General features: G+C 68.9%; 9 protein-coding genes across 9 annotated transcripts in view; 5 read left to right on the plus strand and 4 right to left on the minus strand.

Moving 5' to 3' along the window:
- MICPUCDRAFT_48260 (uncharacterized protein) overlaps positions 1-870 on the plus strand; it is a 1,053-nt gene extending 183 nt beyond the window's left edge. Inside the window, exons 2-3 of the mRNA XM_003061412.1 lie at positions 1-188; positions 376-870. The exon at positions 1-188 is cut by the window's left edge and continues 2 nt beyond it. Coding sequence (XP_003061458.1) covers positions 99-188; positions 376-705 — 420 coding nt within the window. The 5' untranslated portion in view covers positions 1-98 and the 3' untranslated portion in view covers positions 706-870. The remainder of the gene's footprint in view (positions 189-375) is intronic.
- Positions 871-1,432: 562 nt separating this feature from the next.
- Positions 1,433-1,657, minus strand: MICPUCDRAFT_9003 (uncharacterized protein; the record flags this gene model as incomplete). Its single annotated transcript, XM_003061657.1, has 1 exon — positions 1,433-1,657. A coding segment is annotated over one exon (225 nt), but the record flags the coding sequence as incomplete, so codon positions are not given.
- A 1,233-nt stretch (positions 1,658-2,890) lies between these two features.
- On the plus strand, positions 2,891-3,079 carry MICPUCDRAFT_9031 (uncharacterized protein; the record flags this gene model as incomplete). The annotated part of the gene is made up of 1 exon (XM_003061413.1): positions 2,891-3,079. A coding segment is annotated over one exon (189 nt), but the record flags the coding sequence as incomplete, so codon positions are not given.
- A 440-nt stretch (positions 3,080-3,519) lies between these two features.
- Positions 3,520-5,877, minus strand: MICPUCDRAFT_51167 (uncharacterized protein; the record flags this gene model as incomplete). Its single annotated transcript, XM_003061658.1, has 3 exons — positions 3,520-3,911; positions 4,103-4,549; positions 4,725-5,877. 3 exons carry the CDS (start codon positions 5,875-5,877, stop codon positions 3,520-3,522), a joined length of 1,992 nt encoding a protein of 663 aa, XP_003061704.1.
- A 270-nt stretch (positions 5,878-6,147) lies between these two features.
- On the minus strand, positions 6,148-7,303 carry MICPUCDRAFT_51168 (uncharacterized protein; the record flags this gene model as incomplete). The annotated part of the gene is made up of 2 exons (XM_003061659.1): positions 6,148-6,601; positions 6,753-7,303. 2 exons carry the CDS (start codon positions 7,301-7,303, stop codon positions 6,148-6,150), a joined length of 1,005 nt encoding a protein of 334 aa, XP_003061705.1.
- Positions 7,304-7,798: 495 nt separating this feature from the next.
- On the plus strand, positions 7,799-9,717 carry MICPUCDRAFT_20691 (uncharacterized protein; the record flags this gene model as incomplete). Its single annotated transcript, XM_003061414.1, has 4 exons — positions 7,799-8,101; positions 8,288-8,497; positions 8,606-8,809; positions 8,983-9,717. Coding segments are annotated over 4 exons (1,452 nt in total), but the record flags the coding sequence as incomplete, so codon positions are not given.
- A 171-nt stretch (positions 9,718-9,888) lies between these two features.
- Positions 9,889-11,760, plus strand: MICPUCDRAFT_51171 (uncharacterized protein; the record flags this gene model as incomplete). The annotated part of the gene is made up of 3 exons (XM_003061415.1): positions 9,889-10,788; positions 10,894-11,086; positions 11,462-11,760. The coding sequence occupies 3 exons, from the start codon at positions 9,889-9,891 to the stop codon at positions 11,758-11,760; spliced, it is 1,392 nt and encodes a 463-aa protein (XP_003061461.1).
- Positions 11,761-12,343: 583 nt separating this feature from the next.
- Positions 12,344-16,400, plus strand: MICPUCDRAFT_51172 (uncharacterized protein; the record flags this gene model as incomplete). The annotated part of the gene is made up of 2 exons (XM_003061416.1): positions 12,344-12,833; positions 12,976-16,400. The coding sequence occupies 2 exons, from the start codon at positions 12,344-12,346 to the stop codon at positions 16,398-16,400; spliced, it is 3,915 nt and encodes a 1,304-aa protein (XP_003061462.1).
- Positions 16,401-16,690: 290 nt separating this feature from the next.
- SELM (selenoprotein M) lies at positions 16,691-17,203 on the minus strand (the record flags this gene model as incomplete). Its single annotated transcript, XM_003061660.1, has 1 exon — positions 16,691-17,203. One exon carries the CDS (start codon positions 17,201-17,203, stop codon positions 16,691-16,693), a length of 513 nt encoding a protein of 170 aa, XP_003061706.1.
- Positions 17,204-17,753: the final 550 nt, after the last annotated feature.

Raw genomic sequence — 17,753 nt, forward strand, 5'->3', positions numbered from 1 at the left:
TTCGACGCGTATCGGACGAGGGCGAAAAGCACCACCGTCGGTCGAGTACTACGGACGCGCGAGCGAAGGGCGCGCGGTGACACGTCGTCGTCGTCATCATGGGACGCGTGGAGGACATCACGCTGCCGACGCGGTTCATCTTGACCGCGGCGCACCTCATAGCGACGCTCACGATCGTCTACGACTCGGTGCGTCGACGCGCGAGGCGCGGGCCATCGCGCGCCGCAGCCCGCGCGCGGATCCGCCCGCCCGCCGCTCGAGCGGAGATTCAAACGGCTCCGCGCGTTTCCGTCCTGTCCCTCTTCTCGCGTCAACAACGAACGCCCGCCCGCCCTCCCGCCCGTCCGCCTGACGCGCTTCCCTCCGTCCCGACAGGACATGACCGTGTATCGCGCGACGGGGACGTCCACCGGGGTGAGCGACGATAAGATGCAGCTCGAGGCGCTCGCGTGGACCTCCATCGCGTGCTTCATCGTCGAGTTCCTCGGCATGTTCAGCGGCGTGTCGCTCTTCGTGCACAGCGCGAACGTGACGTACATCTTTCTTCACTTTTTCGGCACCGTCTACGTCGCGCTGTTTTGCTTCCTTCACTGGGACCTGGACGTGTTCCCGTGGCTCGCGGCGTTGTTTTCGTTCCTCCCGGCGACGATCGAGGTGGGGGTCGCGTTCGCGGTGTACAAGCTCGGCGTCATGCAGTACAAGTGATGAAAGCGAAACGACCGACGTCGGCCGACGGACGAAGAGGGCGGCGGCGGCGGCGGCGGCGGGCGCGGGGCGCCCGCGTAGGCTGTATAAAGAGCGCGAGCGAGCGAGCGAGGAGATGGTTTAAATACTCAACACGTCGCGGTTAATAAAAACAACAAAACAAACAACACGTCTCTAATTGACGACGTCCCTCCCACGCGTCATTCGTCGTCGTCGCGTTCGAATCGCCCCAAAATTTAATCCGTCGATAGATGTTCAGTCACATCCGTCACCCCATCGCGCGCACGACGGCGACGAACTTTTCCTGCACCTCCGCGCTCCACGCGTCTCTGTTCCCTTTCTTCACCGAGAACCCCAACCCCGGGAACGAGTCCTTGTCCAGCTCGCCCGCGCACGGCAGCAGCGCGTCCAGCGCCTCGCTCAGCGCCTCCGCGTCCTTCGCGCGCTTGAACGCGTCCACCTTGCCGACGACTGAGGGCCGTTCCATCATTCAAAGCGATGTCGGGGTGGAGTTGAAAGGCGTCAGAAGCGGAGTTGAAAGGCGTCGAGGTGTGTCGGGATTGAAAGCGAGGGGTGGGCGGAGAGAAACGCCGGGAAAAGTCCTTAAGGATCGGCGTTCACCACGCCGACGCGGTCGTATGGGGACCAGTGTGAGATAGAACGCGCCGGAGCCGCGATCCATCTCTCCCTCCAGCCCGTGCTTCGCCGCGTGCCCGGCGTCGTTCCTCGCGTCCGGATCCGCGCCCGCGCGTAAAAGCAGCTTCGTACAGTCCGCGATGTCGTACGAGACGGTCATGTGCATCGGCGTCTGCCCCTGCGCGTTCGCCGCGGAGGGATCCGCGCCGAGGTCGAGGAGGCGTCTCACGAGCTCCGAGTGTCCGTTTTGCGCGGCGACGTGGAGGCATCGGTTCCCGTTGTTCGGGTCCGTCGCGTTCGCGTCCTCGGCGTCGACGACGATGGCTCGGACGACGTCGATCTTGTTCCATCGGATCGCGCTGTGCGCTTCTTTGTAGTCCACGACGCCGCCTGCGGAGGAGGGGACGGGCGATCGATTGTCGGAAAATGATTAGTCTACTGACGCGAGAGGAGAGGATACCGCTTGCAGAGCCGCGGCGACGACCGCGCGACGCCGACGCCGGGCGGCGAGGGATGCGCGCGCGTCGCGACGCGCCTTGCTTCGGCGTGTTCCTCACGCGCGGAGATTCGCCCGCCGGCGTGGACGTCGTCCCGCCCTGAGACGTCGTGCAGCCCATCTCCGAGGGCGCGGGGCGATGTGAGTGACCGCGTCGCTGATGTTCGTGAACGGGCCGCGATTCACGGCCACGGTGCTGCTGCTGACTCATCGGACGGTCCCGCGAGCGCGCGCGCCTCGCGTCGCGTCACTCCCCGCGCGCGCGACGCGGACGTCGCGGACATCGTCATGCGCGCGGCCGCCGCCGCCGCCGCCGCCGCGGCCGCGGCGGCGACGGCGTCGCCGCGCGCGGTCGCGCGACGACACCGTCCTCGAGGAGGACATAACCGTCGCCGCGGCGTCGTCGCGCCCTCCGCATCCGCGTCGGATCTCTCCTTCGCGCTCGTCCTGAGCCCGGAGGCGCGCGATTACTACCGCGACGTCCTCGGCGGCTCCCAAGGAGACGACGACGACGCCAAGTACCTCGACGCCGCGCCGTGCGACTTCTTCGAGCTCCTCGGCGTCGACCTCGACGCGACGTCGGACGACGTCAAGACCGCCTTTCGAGCGCTCCAACGCGTCGCGCACCCGGACGTCGCGGGCGAGCTCGCCGCGCCGCTCGCGGTCCTTCTCAACGCCGCCTGCGCGACGCTGACGGACGACGCGACGCGCGACGCGTACCGCGCCGCGGTCGAGCGCGCGAGGAAGAGCGCCACGGGAGGGAGCGCGTTCGACGGGCGGCCGGTGAGCGCGTGGGCGGGGGACGCGCTCGAGACGCGCGCCGTCTTCGTCGACGAGTCGGGCGCGTTCTATCTCACACTGGTCCCCGTACGACCGCGTCGGCGTGGTGAACGCCGATCCTTAAGGACTTTCTCTCCCGGCGGTCGTTTCTCTCCGCCCAGGGTCCCTCGCTTTCGATCCCGACACACCTCGTCGCCTTTCAACTCCGCTTCTGACGCCCCTGAACTCCGCCCCGACGTTCTGTTCGCTCGTACGGACCCTCGACCCTCAGCGTGCATCGGTTGCAAGAGTTGCGTCCTGCACGCCCCGGACACGTTCGCGATGGTCGAGGACTTCAACGCGGGCAGGGCGCGGTGCCACACGCAGTGGGGCGACGACGAGGAGACGACACAGGTGGCGATCGAGCTGTGTCCGGTGGAGTGCATCTATTGGGTGAAGCGATCGCAGCTTCCCGTGCTGGAGTACGCGATGAAAGGGTGCAAGCGGGAGGACATCGCGATCATGGCGCGGCGGCGGAGCGGGAACATGGGGTCGCCGCCGAGCGGGCAGAACCCGTTCGCGGCCGCGGAGCAGATGCTGCGGCTGAGGCGGGAAGGGAAGGCGTTCGCGGACGCGGCGGCGGCCGAGTCGGGGCGCGGGGGGGGCGCCTCCTACCGCGGGCACGACGAGAAGCTGTCGGGCGCGATCGCGGCGGCGTGGTTGGGGTTGCCGGGGGACGTGAGGAAGCGCGGGTGGCCGGGATGGGGGGAGGACGGCGGCGGCGGCGAGAGCGGCGTCTGCGCGGAGAGGTCGCTCGCGCGGTGACGACGAGACGACGACGACTGACGAAAAGAAACGCGCGTCGACGAACCGTTTTTTGAGAAGATCAAGTCGCCGCCGCGCGCCGTCCGAACGCGCTCGCGTCACGCGAACTTCCACGCGCCCCACGCGGGGACGCCGAACTCCCCGTCCGTGAACCGCGCTTGCCCGCGCGTCAGACGCGCGTCGCCGCCTTCGCCTTCGCCTTCGCGACTCCCCGCGCCGAACGCCGGGTCCCACTCCTGGAACGGCGCGGCGTACCGCGCCCACGCGACGCTCGTCGCGCGTCGCGGCCGCGCGATACACGACTTGATCGCGTCGAAGACGGCGTTTGGCTTTTGGCACAGGCGCCAAAACTGCACGCGGTGGAACTCCCCGAGCTTCCCGTGCCCCTCGTCCTCCATGTCCCTCGCGTGCGCTTCCATGACCTCCGCGCTCGGGAGGCCGAGCGCGCCCGCGAACGTCATCGCGATCCACCGCGCTTGGAGCTCCGCGACTTGGGGTTTAGGGTCGTTCCATACGAGCGAACGTCGGGGTGGAGTTGAAAGGCGTCAGTTGGAGATGAAAGGCGTCGAGGCCGGGGATCGAAACCGAGGGGTGGGAGGAGAGAGACGCCGGGAAAAGTCCTTAAGGATCGGCGTTCACCACGCGAACGCGGTCGTACGGGGACCAGTGTGTAGAACGCACCTTGGAAGTGCGACCCGAACGGCAGCACGAAGAGCACGTACGCGACGCGAGGGTCGCTCGGCGCGAAGACGCCTTTGTACAGCCCCGTCGCCTCCGGTCGTAAACGTTTCGGCATGAACGGGACGTCGCGGGCGTACCCGGTCGCGAACACGATCGCGTCGAAGGTCCCGGACGTGCCGTCGCGGAACGTGACGGTCGAGCCGGAGACGTTCGCGACCGTGGACTTCACGACGGCGATCTTCCTGAGCGCGACGGAGGTGAGAAAATCCCTCGAGTCTGTCATCCCGGCGGCGAGGACTCTGAGGCACGGGATCCAGTCGCCGTACAGCACGAGCAGCACGCCCAACCACGCGGGCATCCACGTCGTGAGCAGCAGCAGCAACGTCGGGTGCCCTTGAGATAACCCGCGCGAGAGGATCCACCGGTCCGTGCGCGCGGCGACGGTCACTGCGGGGTTGATGAGGGTCGATTCAAAGGCGTCGGACGGAGTTGAAAGGCGTCGAGGGAGGTCGGGGATCGAGAGCGAGCGACGGGCGGACAGAAACGAAGGGCGAAGTAGTCCTTAAGAACCGGCGTTCACCACGCCAACGCGGTCGTATGGGGACCAGTGTACAGAACGCACCCGAGCGCGCCGCGCCGCACGCGTCCTGCGCCACGTCGGACCCGGACGCCGCGCCGACGCCGACGATCAACACGCGCTTCCGCGCGAGGTCGCCCGGGACGCGGTACGCGGACGAGTGCATCACCTTCCCGGGGAACGATTCGATCCCCGGGCACGAGATCTTCTTCGGTCTCGAGAGCTGACCGGTGCAGACGCAGACGGCGTCGAAGACGTGCGTCTCCTCGTCCGGGGTTTCTTCGGGCGCGTTATTCTCGGGCGGCGGGAAAAACGCGCAGCTCGCGTACCGCGGTTTCTTCTTCGTCGTCGCGTTCGCGTTCGCTTTCGCTTTCGCTTTCGCTTTGTCGTTGACGAACGCGGGGAACGCCTCCGTTCTTCGAACCGTCACGGAGAACGAGCCGTCGTCGACGTTTTTCTCGACGCGAGAGACTTCGCTCCGCAGCCTGACGCGCGCGCGCAGGCCGAAGCGCTTCGCGAACGACCGGAGGTACTCGAGCGTGTGCCTGTGCCCGAGGTACACGGGCCAGTGCGCGGGCGCGGCGTGCCCGGCGAATCTGTTGTGGTGCTTCGTGACGTTCTGCAGGACGTTGTCGAACACCTTGCACGCGCGCCGGTCGTCGTAGCTCCACAGCCCGCCGACGTCGTCGCTTCGTTCGAACAGCGTCGCGTCGACGCCGACGTCCAGGAGCTGGCGGAGCGTCGCGAGGCCCGCGGCGCCGCCGCCGATGACGGCGACGCGTCGGACGGGGCGTCGTCGTGGGCTCGCGTTGGTCGGGGAAGCGTCGTCCTCCGTTCGCGTCGCGTCGTCGTCGTCGTCGTCGTCGTCGTCGTCGTCGTCGTCGTCGTCGTCGTCTTCGACGCGCGGCTCGAAGCGCGTCGCCGGCGCGGGGTGCCCGAGCCTTCTCCACGTCATCCACGCGAGCGCGAGCATCGCCGGCGCGGCGAGCGCGAACGCGACGACGCACGAGAGCATCGCGAGCGCGACGCCGCGCGCGAGCGCGGGCGCGCCGAGGAGAACCATTGGCGCCAACGACGCGTACCGAGCGACGTGTCGCAAAACTTGCGACGTCGCGCAGACGCCTCCGACGTAGTCATGCGCCCCGGGTCGAACGTCCGCGATCGCGGCGCGATACTTATCGGGGACGTACTTCCTCATGCTCGCGGCGCCGATGCGCGCGCGGCGACGCGACGGAGTGAGAGCGACGGCGACGACGGCGACGAGACGACGACGACGCGGCGCGAGGAGGAGGCGCGACGTCGCGAACGGTCGAGGCGTCCGAGAGCGAGCGTCGTTTCTCGAGCGTCGTTTCTCGAAATCGGGTCATCATCGGTCATCAGTAGTCGTCGACTCTGCTACAGTACGCGTCTTCTCTCTCCGTCCACACGCCGCGCCACGCGCGGTATCCCCGCCCCTCCACGCCCCTCCTCACGCCGCCGCCGCGGCGACGATCTCGCCCTCGCCGCCCTCGCCCACCGCCGACGGAACCGGAACCTTCGGCGTCGCCGCCCCGGGCTCCGCGTCGAGAAACCACGCGCACTCGCGTCGCGCAGCGTCCACGCCGCCGCCGCCGCCGCCGACGCTCCGGCCGATCGCGCGCGCCATCGCGGCGTGCGCGTCGTGCTGCGCGACCGCGAACGCGCTGATCGCGTCTCGGACGTACGGCGTGTACGTGTCCAGGAATAATCGCGCTCTGATCTTGAGCATCTTGGACGTGGCGGCCACCTGCGCCTTTCGCTTCTCGAGCTCCACCTCGGCGACGTCGATTTTCTTTTGACACTCCGGGGACTCGCGCTGCTCGTCGTCGAGGTTCATGAGATGTTCGAGCCGGTGCTCGGGGGGCTTGACCTGCCGGAACGCCTTCTCGTGCGCGAGCGCGGCGCTGATGGACGAACGAGGGGAATTGGAGTTGGGGAACGTGAATCGTCGACCGTCGCGGCGAGGGAGAGAGACGCCCGCCGCGGGAAGAGGAAAACCAAAAAACCAAAAAACCAAAAAACCAAAAAACCAACGACGAACGCGCGCGCGCGCACGTCTCCAGCTTCGTGTTGTGCGCCTTCTCCACCCTCGCCGCGACGTCCTTCATCTTCTCCAAGAACGTCTCCACGAACGCGTCGTGCGCAGCCGACGCGTCCACCTCCGCGCGCGCGAGCTCGCCGACGGACGCGCTCACCTGAAGCGCGGCGCGGAGTCGCGGGTCCGAGCCGCCGCCGCCCGCGGCGCCGCGCGGAAACGGCGACGTCTCGCCCTCGGCGTCGTCCGCGCGCGCGGCCGCGGCGAGGTGCGCGGCCACGCCGCTGACGTTGGGGGTATCCGCGACGCTCTGGAGCTTCTCCCCGAACTTCCGCTCCGCCGCGCACGACGCCGACATCGCGTGGAAGTACGCCGCGGCGTCGTCCCTGACGTTCTTCGCGCAGTCGCGCAGGAGCTCCGCGCCGCACATGAGCTGGAAGAGCTCGTCGTCGTGTCCGTAGAGGTCTCTCAAGGCGCTCGCGTCTCGCGGCGTGAGCTTCGCGGTCGTCGGGTTCGCGGTGACGGGGGGACGGCCGCACGGCGCGGGCATCGCGCTCGTGGACGCGCCCATGACGTCGTCGTCGTAAGTCGTCGTCGCGCGCGTCGGTGTGGACGCGGTGGCGGTCGCGCGGCGGGCGGGGAGGGTGGGCTGCTCTTCGGCGCGCTCCGAGAGGCGCCGCGTCGGCTCGCTCGAGGAAAAAGCGCGCCGGGTCGCGGGTCCGGTCACCGCGGCACCGTCAGCACGAAAAATAATATCATATCCGTCCGAGAGTTGACATCGCCCCCCGCCGGCGCGGCACAGCGCATCGCGCCGCGTACCAGTAGGCGTCCTCTGGTCACCGATACTCAGCTCGCGCGAGGATGTCCGGGCGCGACCCCGCGCGCGGGGACGACGCGATCCTGACGATGCCGGGTGCGTCTCGAGTCCCGGAAGCGGAAACGAACCCGACGATTCGGACTCCGCGGACGACGACAGGACGACGCGACGGGACGACGAAACGAAATCTCCGACGCGGCGTCGCGCCTGACCCCCCTCTCCAACCCCTCCCCTCCATCCCCGCGCTCCTCCCCAGACGGCACGGTCATCCGCCTCCCCGTCCTCGCCGACGCGGCCGGGCAGACGTTCGTCGACATTCAGCGCCTGTACCCCGCGCACAAGATATGCGCGTTCGACCCGGGCTTCAATTCCACCGCGTCGTGCCGCTCCGCCATCACGTTCATCGACGGCGAACGCGGCCGACTGACGTATCGCGGGTACCCGATCGAGGACCTCGCCGCGAGAGGCGACATGGCGGACTGCGCGTGCCTCCTGCTGCGCGGGACGCTGCCGAACAAGACGCAACGCGGGGAGTTTCGACATCTCGCGCGGGTGCGTTCATATTTACACTGGTTCCCATACGACCGCGTTCGCGTGGTGAACGCCGATCCTTAAGGACTTTTCCCGTCGCATCTCTCCGTCCACCCCTCGCTTTCAATCCCCGCCATCGATGCCTTTCAACTCCGCTTCTGACGCCTTTCAACTCCACCCCGACGTCGCTTCGTATCCATCGCCAAGTCGCACCGCATGGTGCACGAGCATCTCATTCGATTCTTCAACGGGTTCAACCACGACGCGCATCCCATGGCGATCATGGTCTCCGTCGTCGGCGCGCTGTCCGCGTTCTACGACGACAAGCACATGACGTACGAGAACGCGGAGCAGCGGTACATCACCGGCGTCAGGGTGTTCGCGAAGATGGCGACCATCGCGGCCATGGCGTACAAGGTGCGTTCTATACAAACGTTTTTCACCCATCGCCCGGTTTCAACACTTGATCGCGTCCCCTTTCGTCAACTGACCGGTGAATTATTTTTTGTATGGAACGACCCTAAGACGGCGCACGGACAGCCCATCGTGTACCCGCGCGACGACCTCAACTACGCGCAGAATTTCATGTACATGATGTTCGCGCTCCCGACGCGGCGGTACGCGCTGGATCCGACCGCGGCGAGGTGCTTGGAGGTGATTCTAATGCTGCACGCGGACCACGAGCAGAACGCGAGCACGAGCACGGTGAGAATCGCGGGGTCGTCTCAGGTGCGATTTCCTTACACTGGTCCCCATACGACCGCGTCGGCGTGGTGAACGCCGTTCCTTAAGGACTTTTCCCGGCGCTTCTCTGAGCCTACCCCTCGCTTTCAATCCCCGCCCGCGTTGCCTTTCAACTCCGCTTCTGACGCCTTTCAACTTCACCCCGACATTCCTCGCAGGCGAATCCGTTTGCGTGCGTCGCCGCCGGCGTCGCGTCGCTGTGGGGCCCCGCGCACGGCGGCGCGAACGAGGCGGTGCTCGAGATGCTCGAGGAGATCGGGAGCGTGGAGAACATCCCGTCGTGCGTGAAGCGCGCGAAGGACAAGTCCGATCCGTTCCGTCTGATGGGGTTCGGGCACAGGCTGTATAAAAACGTCGACCCGCGAGCGGCGTTGATGCGAAACATGTGCCACACGCTTCTGTCGCACCTGAAGATCACGGACCCGCTCTTGACGATCGCGATGGAGCTCGAGAAGGTGGCGCTGAGCGACGAGTACTTCATCTCTCGGAAGCTGTACCCGAACGTGGACTTTTACAGCGGGATCTGTTTCCGAGCGCTCGGGATTCCGCGAAACATGTTCACCGTCATCTTCGCCGTCGGGCGGTCGCTGGGATGGATATCGCAGTGGTGCGAGATGGCGTCCGAGCCCGTGGTTAGGATATCGCGGCCGCGGCAGATGTACGACGGCGAGTTAGAGCGCGCGTTCGTGCCCATCGGCGAGAGGACCAACGGAGGGGGCGGCGGGGAGAGCGAAGGCGAAGGCGGCGGCGGCGACGGCGAAGGAGAGGACCGAGAGCCCGCCGTCGTCAAGCGAAGTTCGTTTTGTTCCGAGGAGGACGACGAGATTGTAAACGTCCTGTCGGGGGAGGTCAGGATGCTGGACGTGCACGTCGCGAACACGCAGCAGGCGTGACGTAGGCTCGTAGTTAGAAGAAGCACGTCTCGTTAATCTTTTGGCGTTCGTTCCCTTCTTTGGTTCTCTTTCTCTTTCTGTTCGGCTCCTCCCGTAAAACGCTCCACCGGAAACGCCCTCGTCGCTCCGAAGCCACGACGCCCCGCGCGCGCCCACACTCCGTCGCGCGCCATGCCCGAAGACACGTATCGCGTCGCGGACGACGGCCTCGGCGACGCCGCGGACGCGCCGCGGACCCTCGCCGGCCGGAGGTCGACCGCGTCGTCGTCCGGCGCGAACGAGAGCTCCCCGCTGACGACGACGCGCGACGCGCGACGTCGACGCGGGACCGGCGCGTCGCGCGCGCGCTGCTCGCTGTGGACGCTGAACGCGTGCGCCGCCGCGCTGCACGGCGCGTGGGTGATCGTCTTCTGCCTGCTCTGGGCGCTGGACACGCGCGCTAACGGCGACCGCAAAGACAGTGCGCGCGCGCTCGCGTCCGAAGCCCTCGCGCCCTCCGTCCCGTCCCGTCCCGCCCCGCCCGTCGTCTCTCCGACGTCCGCGCGCCCCTCCTCGGCTCCTCCTTCAGTCACGTACTACCTGTACGTATCGCGCGCGACGTTCGGCCCTCGCCCGACGCCGCCGTCCCTCGCGCTCGACGCGCCCGCGGCGGTGACGCGCGCGGTGTCCGACGCGCGCCCGACGCTCGCCGCCGCCTACCCGGACCTCTTCGGCCCCGCCGCCGTTCCCGGTCTCTCGTCGCCGTACCCCGAATGCGACGTCCCGAAGTCCGCCGCCGTCGGCGACATGGCCGTGTCCCCGGCGTGGGAGGACAGCGGCGTCGCGCTGAGCCTGCACTGGCTCGTCGTCGCGTTCTTCGCGCTGTCGTTCGTCTTCCAAGCCGCAGTCGCGGTCGGCGAGCTCGCGGCGTTCGCGCGTTTGGAACGGCTGCGGCGGTTCGTCACCGGCGAGCGGTACGTCGCGGAGGACCCGCAGGGTGAGTTCTTCGGCGGCGGCGACGACGACGAATCCTACGCCACGAAGCCGACGAGCGGGTGGATGCGGTTCGTCGAGTACTCGTTCAGCGCGGCGGTGATGATCGTCGCGATCGCGCTTCAGGCGAGAACGCTCGCGTCGCACCGCTCCCCGCTTCTTCGACTACATTATAAAAACTGACGTTCCGCCGCGTCGTCGCAGGTTGGCGTCTTCGACGCGTGGATGCTCTTCGCGCTCGCGGCGCTGACGTGGGCGACGATGATATTAGGTCTCCTCGCGGAGCGCATACTCGCCGTCGAGGAGGCGCTCGCGCGGACGTTCGCGAGCGCTGGGGACACGGTGAGCGATACCGCTTCCCGCTTCCCGCGCGTCTCTTTCGGTCGAGTCTACACGAGTCTCACGCGAGAGAGAACTTTTCTCCGCTTTCGCAGGTGACCACGCGCGTGCACGTCGGCGCGGCGTCGGACGTCCCGTCGTCGCGACGCGCGGCGGAGCATCAGAACGCCGGCGACGTCGCGACCGCCATCGCGGCGTCATGCGTCGGGCTCTCTCTCCCGTTTCTTCGATGGACGGCGCACTTCGCCGGATGGATCACCATGGGCGTCGTCTACGGCGCGTCCCATCACCGCACTGGACCCCACACGACATTCGCCCGCGACCGGCGCGCCTTTTCACTCCGCGCACCACCCCTAGCTAGGTTTCGATCCCGACGCGCCGCGACGCCTCGCGACTCCGACTGACGCCTTTCTTTCGACGCTTCGCTTCGCAGTCGTGATCGTCGCGCACTTCTTCACGTCCCAGCGCGGGTGCGAGTTCGCGGACGCGCCGGGCGGGCGGGACGAGAACGTCGCGCCCGACTTCGTGTACGCCATCGTGTTCTGCGAGCTCGCGCTGTTCGCGTCGTTCGGGATCACGCAGCTCTCGCAGTTCGTCCTCTTCGACGACTGGCGGCAGGGCGGGCCCGGGAGGGCCAACGTCGGGAGACGCGCGGAGGCGGCGTACATCGTTCAGTCGTTGGTGTCCAAGACGTTGCTCGGGTGGCTCGTGTACGGCGGGAACTTTGCGTGATGGATGATGTGTAACGCATGATGCGTGACCGTTTTAGTTGATCCGCGACTACGCGGCTGTGTCTCGACGAGAACGAAAGAACAAGAACGAAAGAAAGAAAAAACGGCTGTCGCACGCGCGCTTCCTGTCGACTCATCGCGCCCAAACAACGACACCAGCCAGGTCGTCTTCGTTTCAAACCGTCGTCGCGCCACTGAAGACGCGCGCGGACGTCGCGCGGTGAGCGCACCCCGCGAACGCTCTATCGCGCGCGAACGAACCCGTGGATGGAAGCGGAGCCGCAGAGTCGCTTCGGGGCCGATCTCACGAACGCCGTGGGCGAGCCGGTGCGCGCGAGGATCTTCGTTCGTCCTTCCCGTCGTCGGATCGATCGATCGTCGACCGATTTTGAAATCGCGTCGCCGGTGCCCACCCATCACCCCGCGTCGCGTCGCGTCTCGCCTCGTCCGTCCACCCCCCTCGTCTAGCGTCCGACGCGATCCACCCCCCCTCCGCGACCCGCCTTCGCGTCCAGGCGGACGCGCACTCGAAACCGCCCGCGGGGACCAACGCGGACGCCTCCCGCGGCGGCGTCGGCGCGACGATGTCGCCGCCCCAGGGCCCCGCCGTCGTGACGGTGACGGACGTGACGACGCTCGCGCGGACCCTCCACGAGACGACCGCCGCGGACGCGTCGCGCATCGCCGCCGCGGAGGCGTCGCTCAACGCCGCCTCCGACGCGCCGGGGTACGGCGCCGCGCTGCTCCAGTGCATCGCGCACGCGTCGTCCCCGGACCCGTCCGTCGCGTCCGTCGCGTTGCCCGCGGCGACGACGCTGCACAACTACGCGCGATCGCGGTGGCCGCGGAAGCTCGTCCCGGGCGAGCGCGAGCCGCTTCGCGCGGCGATACTGCACGCGCTGTGCGTCGCGCCGCCGGGAGGGCCGGTCGTGAAGCTCCTCGCGGAGACGTTCCGCATCGTCGTCACCGAGGACGTGTCGCGCGCGAAGTGCTGGCCGGATCTGCTCCCGGCGTTGTGCGCCGCCGTGTCAGGCGCGTTCTATACACTGGTCCCCATACGACCGCGTTCGCGAGGTGGACGCCGATCCTTAAGGACTTTTGCCGTCCTCTCTCTCCGCCCACCCCTCGCTTTCAATCCCCGACCGCGACGCCTTTGAACGCCAACTGACGCCTATGAACTCCACCCCGACATCGCTTTGTATGGAACGACCCTCAGAGAGCAACCTGATGAACGGCAAGGAGAAGAGCGCGGTGAAGACGTCGAACGCGCTCATCGCGGTGCACACGCTCCTGAAGCCGTACAAGTACTTTCACAACCCGGGGATGGATAAGGAGGCGGCGCCGCCGGAGCTGGAGGCGATCGTGAAGGCGCTCCTGGAGCCTTTGCTCGGGATGTTAAGCATCCTCGCGCAGGGGACGCTGACGGCGGCGGCGGCGGAGAGAGGCGACCCCGCGGCGATCGCCGCGCTCGCGGCGAAGCCGTCGCCCGACCAGGCTGGGAACGACGCGCTTCTGCACACGCTGCTGAAGTGTTTTCATCACACCGTCGCGGCGTACATGCCGACGTCGCTCTTGCCGAGTCTGCCGCGGTGGTTGGAGGTGCTGGTGAAAATTTTGGAACAAGCGCCGTCGTTTTCGCTTTCAAACGCCGACGACGCCGGCGCGCACTGCGCCCCTCGCGCGCGCGCGGTCAAGCGCGTGATCCAAGCCCTGATGTCGCTCGTGACGCGGCATCGCAGACACGTGGACAAGGCGCTCCCCGCGGTGTGCTCGCACGCGAGCGCGCTCGCGGGCGCGCTCGCGAACGCGCGGTTGTCGTCGGACGCCGCGGCGCACGGAGGATCGTCCGACGTCATGATCGCCGCCGGAGACAGACAGTGCGCGCTGTGCTTCGACCTCCTCGCGCGAATCTCCGAGACCGCGCCCGGGTTTAAACTCCTCGCGCCGAACTTTGGCCGTCTTCTCGAGCAGGCCATCTTCCCCGCGCTGTGCATGGCGCCCGCGGACGAGGAGGATTGGCGCGACGACGAGGAGGAATACCTGCGAAAGAACCTCCCGGCGGAGAGCGACGACGCGACCGGCTTCAACGAAGAGCTCTACGCGCCGAGACAGAGCGCGGCGAACGTGCTGGGGCTGCTCGCGGAGCGCGGCAGCGCCGGCGGCGCGCATCCCGGGGGCAAGGACGACCGCGGGAAGCGGAAGAAGGGCGGCGGCTCGAACAGAGGCGGCGCGAAGCGCGCGCCGACGACGCCGGGCGACGTCGCGTTGCGATTCCTCGAGCGCTTCCGACTCCCCGGTCCCGACGACGCCGGCGCGATTACCTCCCCTGACGCGCGCGCCGCGCTCTCGTCGTACTACGGCGTCCTGGTCGCGTACGGCGCGATGTCGCGGTGGCTCGGCGCGCACGCGCCGAAGGGGGTCGTGAGCACGCTCGCGAGGCAGCGGGTGTTGCCAGCGCTCGCGACGGCCGGCGGCCCCGGCCCCGGCGCGGATGGTGCTTCTCCCGCGGCGACGATGGTGCGCGCGAACGCGTGCTGGGCGCTCGGCGAGCTGTCCGCCACGGAGGCGCTCCCGGAAGGGCCGACGCACGAGGCGCTTCTGCGCACGCTGACGGACCCCGCGGCGGCGGAGGACCCGGTGTTGCGGTCCGCGGCGGCGTCCGCGATCGCGTCCGCGCTGCACGCGTCGTGCTGGCCGAAGGACTGGGCGCCGTTGCTCACCGCCGCCGCCGCCGCCGCGGACGTCGGCGCGGGCGCGGACGCGGACGACGCCGACCCCGCGCGCCTCCGCGCGCTTCGTCTCGTCGCCGTCGCCGCGGAGGTGGCGCCGGAGCACTGCGGCGCGACGGAACTCGCCAACCCGCTCGCGGCGGCGCTCGCGAGGTCCGCGGCCGCGTTCACGCCGGCGCCGCCGCGCACGCTGCCGACGATCGTCGAGACCGCGCTGGAGTCGCTCGTCGCGGTCGTCGACGCCGCGCAGGAGGTGGTCGACGACGCCGCGGTCGACGACGAGGGCGAGGACGACGACGCGTCTCTTGGGCGGAAGCCGCCGCACGCGTCGCTCGTCGCGCTCGTGCCGCACGTCTGCGACGCGTTACGACGCGCGTGGCTGCCGGAGGCGTGGGGGTTGGCCGCGTGGCCGACGTCTTCCGCCGACGTTCACGGCGGCGTCGGCGCGGATCACGACGGGATGATGGGCGCGGACGACGACGGCGACGCGGGCGCGGAGGGCTCGCCGATTCCGTGTTGCATGGGCGACATGTCGCGGTTGCTGTCGAGAGCGATTCGATGGTGCCCGGACGCGAACGCATCCGCGAACGTCTCGCTCGAGTCGCTCGTCGCCGCGCACGCGAAGCTCTTGCCGGACTGGGACGCGTGGGAGGAAGAGGAAGAAGAGGCTGCGTGCGACGTCATCGCGGACGTCGCCGCCGCGCACGCGCGCGGGCGTCTCCGATTTTCGGCGAGCGGCGGCGGCGTCGACGACGTCCTCTCATCGTACGCCACGTTTTTGTCCGGCGCGATCGACGGCGCGAGGGCGCTCGGCGTCGCGCGCGCGTGCAGAGCGTCGCACGCGGTCGCGTCGCTCGCCGCGCGCGTCGCCGGCGCCGGGCCGGGACGGGGACCGGCGCGCGAAACCGACGTCGCGCGGTCCGTCGCGAGCGCCGTCGTGGGCGCCGCGAGCGCGCGTCTGGAGAGCCTCGCGAGCCCGGACATGCCCGTCGCGAGGCCGCTCGTGCTCGCCGTCGGCGGCGTCTTGGCGCGGAGCGCGTCCGATGGAGCGGCGGCGATGGGCGCGAACGCCGCGCAGGATTGGGCGAGAGCCGCGGCGTTGACGCTCGTGACGCACGGCGCGGAGATGAGCGCGAGCGAGTTGCACGTGCTGGCATCCGCGGCGTTGCGAGCGCTCGGAGGAGGAGGGAGCGACGGTTTGGGTTTGAACGGGGGGGTCGTGCGGGACCCGGCGGCGCGCGCGGCGGCGGCGGAGGCGGCGCTGCGGGCGGTGCTCGCGTTGAGAGACCTCCGCGCGAGCGGCGGCGGGCTCGGGCACGGCAGCCGCAAAGCCGAGGAGGAGGACACGGACGACGACGACGACGACGACGACGACGATGACGACGACGACGATGACGACAGCGACGACGACGACGACGACAGCGACGCCGACGACAGCGACAGCGACGACGACGGCGGGCGAGGGCGCGGCGGCGCCGACGACGAGGAGACGGAGCACGCGTTTCTCGCGCGCTACGCCGCCGAGGCGCGCAAGCTCGCGGGCGCGGGACCGGAGGACCCCGACGCCGGCGACGTCGACGACGCGGACGACGGCAGCGAGCTCGAGCTCGACGGTATCGTCCTCGGCCCGCCCGGCGCGGAGGCGACCGCGCTGCTGCGTTGGCTGCAGTCGAGCGCGACGGCGGCGGATTTAGGCGCGCTCGCGGCGACGTTGGCGGCGCACCCGGTGGCCGGGTTGGAGGCGGTGGGCGATCTGCAGAGCGTGTTGTCGTCCATGGGGTGCGCGCCGGGGTCGGAGCACGGCGGCGGCGGCGGCGGCGGCGGCGGGTGGATCGGGAACGCGGGGTCCGCGAGCCCGGGGGGGTCGCAGGGATCCGCGGGGAACATCGACTTCGGCGGGCTGAGGTTGTGAAGTGTCGCGACGCGTCGCTCGTCGTCCGGCTGATGAGATGGGGCCTATCACGCGTAGCCTAAGTTATTATTACAGTCTACGACGCGAACGCGTCCGTCCGTCGGAGACGCAGACGGACGACGGGCATCGAGCTCGGCGATCGCCGACGCCCGCTGGGGGCGTCTCGCGGCGTTTCATCGCGCGGCCGTCACTCTCCGTCGTCTCGTCTCGTCTCGCCGTCTCTCGCGGATCGCGTTCGTTTCGCTCGCTCGCTCGCGTCTGCGTCCGCGTCTCCCATCCCGACGAGAAGACTATCCAGCGTTGATCGGCTGCGTCCTGACCGTCGTCCGGTCCGCCTCGCCGGACTTCGAGAACGCGGCGAACGCGTTCACGTCGTTCGCCCGCCGCACGCCGCCTCCTCCTCCAAAACCGCCGTCGTCGTCGGTCTTTCGAAACCCGCGCTCGCTGAGCGTCTCCCGCACCTTCCGTATCCCCCAGTCCTCCACGTTCTCGCGCATCACCTCCGTCTTCCCGTCGTCGCCGTACACCACGAGCGTCACCGGGTGCCCGTGCTCCCACTTCACCGTCACGTCGTCGCCCCACGCGCCCGCCTCGACCTCGTCCTTCATGAGCCGCTTGAGCTCGGGGAAGCGCTTCAGTCGTCAGCTCGGACAGCTGACGAAGACCGCGCGCGCGCCGGCGGCGGCGGGGACGTCCGCGGCGCGGAGGGATCGCGCGGCGTCCGCGGCGGCGGGCGCGGTCGCGACCGCGACCAGGAGGAACCCGAGGAGCGTCGCGAGGACGCGCGCGGAGGACGACGCCATCGTGCGACGACGACTGTTCGACGCGAGAAGACGCACGCGCACGCGCACGCCGGAGGATTCCACCCGAGTCAACTTTTGATCGGCTCTTGCGATGAAAAAAACCCTTTCGGCATTTTTGATCGGATAACCCCCGATCGAGGACCTAGATACTAGACCTGAACGAAAGCTGACTCTGCGCTGCGGCGTTCAAAATATTCATCGGACAGCCCGACGAGTGCCATCACTCGCCGGCGCGACGCCCCGCGCGCCCGCGATGACGGACGCGTCCTCCGCGTGGCGCGCGTACCTCGCCGCGTCCGCCGCCGGGACGTACGGCGCCGAGTGCGCCTCCTTGCGAGACGTCGCGGACGTCGTCGAGTGCCACTTCCTCGACGCGCGCGACGACGACTTCGCGTCGACGCACCTCCCGCGCCTGCGCGACGCCCTCTCGCGCGCGGACGCCGCTTCCGCGGCTCCCGGGACGATCGACGACGCGGACGACGACGCGACGCACGGATGGGTCGACGCCGCCGTCCCCGCGGCCGTGGACGCGTTCGCGCGAGCGATCGCG

The sequence above is a fragment of the Micromonas pusilla genome (assembly GCF_000151265.4).
Source record: "Micromonas pusilla CCMP1545 genomic scaffold MICPUCscaffold_10, whole genome shotgun sequence".
NCBI classification, from domain to species: Eukaryota; Viridiplantae; Chlorophyta; class Mamiellophyceae; order Mamiellales; family Mamiellaceae; genus Micromonas; species Micromonas pusilla.